The following is an 8,105-nucleotide window of genomic DNA, read 5'->3' as shown; positions in this document are numbered from 1 at the left end:
TCCTAGCCGTTTGGCGGCGAACGCATCGCACCTCACCCAACAACAGCCTAGGTCTTGACTTAGCCACCCGGCGGCGAAATCGTCGCACACGCTACGTCGATGGTTCAGTCAACAGGCGGTATGATCCACTAACCGGCTAACCATCCGGCGGCGAAATCGTCGCACACGCCACGACAATGGTTCTATAGCCCCTGGGCGGCGAAATCGTCGCACACACCCCACACCCCTCTCAGTGTATCCATTTAGCTTTGGGATTCCGGAATCCATTTCACATCACATAAGGGTTGGTCTTATCCCTATAGATTTGACCTATCTAGGTCCAAGCCTTTACTCAACCTAAGTTAATACTTTATGTTCGCTGCCTCCATACTCATAGCCTAGGTTTATTAACTCTAGGTTCATTACCTTAGCCCACCTAGGTTCATGTGATTTTAGATTCGTTATCTTTATCTCACAACCTATGTTCTCTAACATTAGGTTTAATGCCATTCCTATTTAACCTATGTTCATCAACACTAGGTTCATTATTTCTCTTGTCCAACCTATGTTTACTAACATTAGGTTCATGCCACATTTGTTCGACCTATGTTCTTGACACTAGGTTCAATGCCACTCGATCTATAGGTGCATTTATGTCCATATACACAAGTCCTTTACTTATCATTCTCAACTTGCCATTAGGCATTATCACTAGCATGCTTTCTACTTTATATTAACATGCAATAACCCTTTATCTCATGTCTTTAGCTAATATCGTTCTAAGCATTTACTTAGCATTCTTACATTGTATCCATATACAAAATGTGGTAGCTTAACATAACATTCATGTGTTCTAACACTAGTAACCACTACGTGCATCAATGATAAATATGTATCTTAGATATACAAGCGACCTAGTCGCTTCGGTAAATACAACCCACCTTGACTTGCACTCCGATTGCTTGTAGTCACTTGCAATCGGCCTCCCGCGGCAACCGTTGCCCGGTTTGGCCCGAACTCTTGCGCGACTAGCGAACGACCTCTGAACCGCGATCCGTCTTTTCCGGAGTTTATTCCTTGACTCCAAGGTGCTCCGGTTCCGATCTCATGATTTTTAGGCGTCTATTCCGCGTGCTGCGGCCATCTGTACGACAAAATATTTTGTCAATAACTTCGCGTACACTCGACGAATGGTCAAACCGACTTCGCCAACGCGTTCGTTTGGTCCCCAATTAGGTTTCCAAGAGGTCAAAATAGATCAAAACCTCATATGAGCAAAACCCCTCTTTGGGATGCCCTAACATGACTTATGCTCAATATTCCGGATTTGATTTACAAAACAAGCAAAAGAGAGCTTGTTTAATATCTAGGAGTTCCACTAGGAGCATTCAAACCATTTCTAGGGCACCTAGAGCTAGCCCTAGAATTTCACCATTAGAGCATCATGAGAAGACCATGGGTTTCATGATGTTCTTGGCCTCAAGAGGCTTCTAAACATGCAAGAAGCTTTAAATCTCTAGATCTAGGGTTTAAAACCCAAACCCTAACCTTGATCCTACCATGAGAGGAGGTAAAAGACTTACCTCACTAGCTTGCTCCAAGCACGAGGAAGATGAAGATGAAGGTGAGCTCATCTTCTTGATCTCCTTCTCATTCCTTTCTTCTCTCTTCTTTTCTTCTATTCTCTTTTTCCTTCTCTTTCCCTTCCTTCCCTTCCCACGGTTGAGAGAGAGAGGGGAACACGAGAGAGGGAGAGAGAGGGTGAGCTGCTGCAGGGAGAGAGGGCTTGGGTTATTTGTTAGTAGGTAACAATTGCAAATAAACCCCCCAAACATTCATATTTGCAGCAGACTAATTTTTTGCTGTCAGGTCTACAGCGTACCGGTATACGGGCTGGTGTCACCGGTACACGACTCGCACAACAGCCAAAACCGAGAGCCATCTTCTCGGATTTTACACTGCGTACCGGTATGCGAAATCCTGTCACCGGTACACAGCCTTTTTCCAGCTCAAACCCGAGAGCTTTCTCCCTCGGTAAGCGATGGTTGTACCGGTACAACCATCACATGGTACCGGTACACAAGCTCCAGATTTCTATTTTTTGCGTCTTTTTGACTTTATTTAGCTCTGATTATCGCTAAAACCTTTCCTAATTTTTAGAACTCCTTTTTAGCCCTTCCAACACGGTTGGAATGTTAACGGAACTTGTGCAACTATTTCTTTCGGGCACTTTGGCCAATTTGGCTAAAGTCCAATATATTCCACCTATATTTCGGTATGTTATACGAACGCAGCACACCGCGCAAATCCCTAGGGTTTTTGATGGTGCCCTAGAGCGAACCCAAGAGAGAATTTTATAGAGAGATGATTCTAATTTTTTTTTTCGTATCTTGTATGTGGTCAATATCTCATGTATTTATAGGCCACAAGGGAGACATTAATCCTAATCATATTCTAACTAAATCTCTCATAGATAGAGATTAAAACACAAGGGAGACATTAATCCTAATCATATTCTAACTAAATCTCTCATAGATAGAGATTAAAACAGATTAGGATTTATTTGTTAGATTTATTCCTTATCCTATGTGGACTAGAAATATCTCAGATAAGTACCAATATTTATTTCTTATCCCATATGGATTAGAAATATTTTTGATAAGTTCCAATGCGGATGAATCCTAACAGGAAATAAGGCCAAAGAAAAACTTAATTAAATCATGACTTATTAAAGTAACATTTCAATAACAAAGCAACAAATCAAAACTTCCTAACTAGTCTCAAACAAACTTAAGTCCAGAGTTTTAATTATATTGTGTTCATGTTTGTTGAGTGGAGGATGATGGTTTAGGTTTGAGTGAGGGGTTTCAAAGTGGATATAGATAGGCACTAATGGAAGTGGAGAGCTTTGGATTAGGTTTGTACTTTTTTCAGAAAAGGTATCATAACTAATAACTCAACTTTATTTCCTTTTTATTTTAGATCAGCTTTCAACAGCAAATCAACAACAAATTGCTTCAGACCATAATTACTGCTCTATACGATAGGGGCATCAAACAGAGAGACCAAACCATCTTTCAAAGAGGTAGTGGAAGCCGGTGTTTCAGCTATCAACTCATAATGAGACGTCCAAAAATAATCGCAGCAGTCATAAGAGAGAGAATGTTCGATATAGGCTCAGGTGGAGAAGAAAAGAATGAGCCAATTAAAATGTGGTCTAGGAAAGGTTTAGTTTAGGTGTGTTTTATGTTGGGTTATCCTCAACTTGTCCAATTAAAACATATGACTGAAGTTTATTAAGAGACTTACCACTAATGAAAGCTAGTTGATGCCCGCATCATTTCCTTCGTGGTGGAGAGATCTCGACCCTGTGGAGATAGATTCTATGTAGTTCTCATACAAGTCATTGAGAAGACTTCGAAGTTCAGCTTCTTCTAGCTAGCTACAATTTGATAATGGCTGTCCTCCCCACTTAAAAAAGAATATCATGTCACTCGACGTGTGGTTGTTACACGCACGTCCATGATGTTGTCACGCCCCGGGGTCCATTTCAGTTTAAAAACACAGCGGAATTTTTTTTTTTTTTTTTTTTGCAAACCTGACCCCAGGGTATGCTAGATCCGCCACAAATACAGGGAATCCACTGTTAATTCACACGGACAGAGTCTCCCCTGTATTTGCACGGCGTCGCACAAGTACAAAAGTACAACCAGGATACAACCACAACTAGATGAATATAAAGATAACTATACATTCATACGTTCACCATTCACATCACAGTTTTACATTCAGTGTTTAAACCGAAATCCACGAAAATTCTTTTGAAAACTGTTCCCTACACGGAAACCTTTATTCTTTAAAAAAACGCTACCACGAGGGGTAGAAAACCTTTGATTTTACAAAATTCAAAAATCCTTTTATTACATTCATGAAAATCCACATGTTCAAATGTAATAAAAATACTGAACCATATAAGTCAACTAAGCTCTATATCAACATAAATAATAAGGGTAAAAGCTAAACCGAATAACCTGGGTCGGAAGATCTAACGACCGCTACATACGTGCCTCACGTCTCGTCTCAATACCCATCGCCTGCGATACCTGAAAAATGGTGGGGGGGGGGAGAACATGTAAACATGTCTCCCCTCCCAGTGGGTACCGCAAGCCGATGAAGGCGAGGAGTACTCACCAGATCAGGAATAGCTAAACAACAGTACGGGTCAGTGAAAATATAGTAGGAACAATAGTAAACGAAAGAGATATGTAAGGAGCTGACAAGTATAGATCCAGGTAAATAAAACAGTAGCTACAATAAACAGATAAGGATGTACTGAAAATAAACACTACAGCTACTGTATGCATGCGTCAACTGACGATAACCTCAAAAATACCCAATCTCGCTGCCCTATTGGTCCGAGGACCTCAGGCCCATGTCACACTGCTCAACCTGTTCCTGACCCTCGCAATGAAGCCCCTGGGTCAGAAACATGTACCTGACCCTCGCAATGAAGCCCCTGGGTCAGAAGCATATACCCTCGCAATAAAGCCCCCGGGCTCACGGGTTGGCAATCCAACCACTTTTCCGGAAAAGAACACCCTCTTGCGGTGGATCAGACCGCTGGTGTTCGTGAAATGCGTACCTGCAGTGGCGATCAATGTAGTATGCTCAAAGATCATCCATCGGCAACTAGCCGACAATCCAGCCCCTCAGGGTACACCGACCGTATAGGCCATCAGCAACTAATCGGCTACGTATGTAAAGATAGAACTATAGCAACTCGACCGAATAGGTTATAGATATCAAATGGGGAACCGCCCAACCAAATCACAGACATAGATAGAACTGTAGCAACTCGACCGAATAGGTCATAGATATCAAAATAGGGGAACCGCCCAACCAAATCACAGATATAGATAGAACTGTAGCAACTCGACCGAATAGGTCATAAATACTGAATACTAGAATCGACCGACTAGATCGCTGATCTCATAGATAATCACGAAATCGCTCTACTATAAACACGAATCAGGGTATGCAGAATAGCTAAGTAGAGCAACAAGGAAACATGGTATCACATACGGATAGACTATACTCCTACACATGATACTAAGCATGGAAATGTCTTAGTAGAGTAAAATCAAACAACGTGGGTGTAATGTAAACGATAGAGGTGCAAAGCTCAACATATAATATACGCATGGATAATAACAAAAGAGCAAGGGTAAGAAACCATCACCGAGCGTGCACCACTGTACCAACGTCGGATCGAAGTACCCACCTGTACAACTGTCGCGCCTGTCTCCTGACTGCAAAAGAACGTCAACAGGACCTAAGGAGGGTCCACTGGGTTAGTGTCTAACCCACAACTAAGAAACACTACATCATAATCCCTCTAACAAACCCACGGAGATCAGTTTCTCAAAACCGACTACCGTAACTTGCCGGAAGTCCCGAAAATCGCACCGGGACTCCGTCAGGACCATTGAAATGTCCCGGAACGCACCGACCCATGCTACAAGTCACCCGCTGCCACAAAACACTCCAATTTGGATGTTTTGGCAGCAAACATAAGATAACACCACGACACAATTATCGCCGGATAATTGTACGAATACGGGTTCCCGGAAGTGTCAAATTCGACACCGGAACCCACCGTCGCTCACCCGTCATCACCGAACCCACAAGGTGATGATGGTGACCAGCCAACAAGGCTTATTGACCACTCACAGAGCAACCAAACGACGTCGGAAGAAATCCGAACCGAAACCGCGTTCTTTCGGCGAATTTCGCCGAAAAACGCATCGAAATCGACTCTTCGATTTCTGCAAAAGCTAACGGATCATGGACAATCAGTCCAGAGGACACCACACATGTCTACACACTGTCCACAGTAGCCCCAAGGCGCACAATTGCACAAAAGCCCCTGAATTTACATAAAATCCCAATATTTTATGTAAATCGGGCAATAACATAGCCCGTACACGCAAACCGAGGACTTCTAAGTTCTGCTGAGACACATACTGATAGGTCTCGACGTGCCGGAGGCCGTGCTCACGGTCTGGAGCGCAACAGGTCACTGTGGGAAGCGCGGGAGCAACCCGAAGGTTCTGCGAACAGCGCGTAGTCGGGGAAAAAGTCACCAAACAGAACGATACGACATCCGCTGATCCAAAATAAGGTGAGCACTGTGATCAGCACTGATCCACGATCACCGTGCTCACCTCCAGAGGCATCGGGACAGCCTCGGATCACCGCCAAAGTGTGTGCAAACCCGCAACAGCAGCCAAACAGGCTCTACAGGGTCGACAATGCCGAAAAAGCGGAACGGAGTCTCCCCGACAGAAAATAAGGTGAGCACGATGATCAGAAATTTACTACGATCATCGTGCTCCCTTCCGCAGAGATCGGGGAGGCTCGGGTTGCTCGGAACAGTAAAGCATTCAAATTAAGCCCTATTTCGGGCTTGGCCGGAGCAAGGTTGCTCCGGCCGGCTTCCGGCGGCACGCCGAGGTGCGCGCAGGCCAGAGATGGGTGCGGGGGAGGTGAGGAACACGATGCTCACCTCGGTTGGCGGCGGAGAGTGGGGGCGGCGACGGCGGAACGAGCCGAGCCCGCACAAGCTAGGGCACGGTCCAGCGGCTCCTCCCAGCGACGGCGATGGCCGGGACAGGTCGGGGACGACAGCGGCGGGTCCCCAGATGCCGGAGGAGGAGAAGGGAGGCGGCGGGCGGCAGCAGCGGCAGCCCACGGCTCGAGCGCTGCCGCTCGAGCTAGGCTCGGTTGCAGACCTGGGCGGCGGCGCCCAGGGTTCAGGGCGGCGGCGGCGGCCCGAAGGGCGGCGGCGACCGGCCGGGAAGGTCGGTGGGACACAGGAGACGGCCGCGGGAGCGACCCCAGGTGGCTGCGGCGCGGAGGAGAGGGCGCACAGAGACCTCAGCCCGAGCTCGGGCTGGGGCGGCTGCTGCTGGCCGAGGCGGCGGTGGCGGCCCGCAGGGGCGCCGGCGACCTGCGGGGAGGGCCACCGAGACTCCGGGGACGGCGGCGGGAGCGGGTTCATGCGGTGGCTGCGCGCGGGGAGGCCGCGGGTTAGACTCGGCCTGGGCTCGGGCTGGGAAGCTGCAGGATACAGCAGCGGCTGGAGCGGCAGCGGCGGCGCTCCGGGCGGCTCGGGGCGGCGGCGATCGGCGGAGAGGGACGCTGAGGGGTCGGGGCGACATCGACAAGGTGCTTTGAGACAATATAACCTCGGCCCGAGCTCCAACCCGGAAGAAAAAGGAGATGGAGAGAGATGGGGAGGGAGGAATGTGGTGCTGCGGCGGCGGCGGCCGGCCGGACTTGGTCGGTAGCGACCGGAAGGCGAGCGGCTAGGGCAAGGGAAGCAAGGGGGCGGCTAGGGTTTGCTGGAACTGGCTAGTAGGGTTAGGGTTCCAAGAAAACCCTAGAATGAATCTATACCAAGGAGAAACTTTGCGAAAAAGTTCACCAAGACTCAACAATTTATTCCTAGTCCCTCACAGCACAAGTAAAACGCATGAATACCCCTCCACGTGCGATTTCACGCGAAACGGTACATAAAATGTCGCGACTTTTGCGAAAATATCGTTTTACCAACACCGACCTCTCCTCGATCAACGTGCGATCTCCGCAGATCCGTCCGTCAGATTTGCGAACGGATCGCACCAGTACGATCAGCACCTCAGAGACAACAAAGCTACTATTTTGGATCACCTCGAATGATCACGGATTCGCAACGAAATCCGTTCCTCTCTCCAACAGAAGAAACTACGCACAAAATACATATAAAACACGTATTTTTGGATTTTCTCGAAATCCGTGCGTCAAACTCAAAATCCGTCAACGCCAGTAGTTCCAGAACAGCTGAACCGGTCGAAACGAGCTATTGGATCGCTATGAACGGAGTCCGATACGCGCCGAAAGCCAACTCTGCTCCGTGGCTTCTCCGGAAAACCGGAGTTACTATTCACTTAAGTGAAAACTAATAATCGCGTAACTTCTCCGTTCTAACTCATTTTCTCCTGAAACTTGACGAATGCTTATGTAATTAAATTACACACATAAACATCATCAACAGTGAGTCTAATTGCACTATCAAAATCTCAGTC

At 47.1% G+C, this 8,105-nt stretch overlaps 1 protein-coding gene across 1 annotated transcript; it reads left to right on the top strand.

Annotated features, from left to right (window-relative positions):
- On the top strand, nt 6,510-7,328 carry LOC109715437 (loricrin-like). Its single transcript, XM_020240425.1, has one exon. The coding sequence runs from the start codon at nt 6,510-6,512 to the stop codon at nt 7,326-7,328; it is 819 nt and encodes a 272-aa protein (XP_020096014.1).

Source organism: Ananas comosus, linkage group 9 (genome assembly GCF_001540865.1).
Source record: "Ananas comosus cultivar F153 linkage group 9, ASM154086v1, whole genome shotgun sequence".
Lineage (NCBI taxonomy): Eukaryota > Viridiplantae > Streptophyta > Magnoliopsida > Poales > Bromeliaceae > Ananas > Ananas comosus.
This window is presented reverse-complemented; position numbering and strand designations above follow the sequence as displayed.

Bases quoted from the DNA above. Each gene is read 5' to 3' on its own strand.
- LOC109715437 (XM_020240425.1), top strand. From the start codon at position 6,510: ATGGGTGCGGGGGAGGTGAGGAACACGATGCTCACCTCGGTTGGCGGC.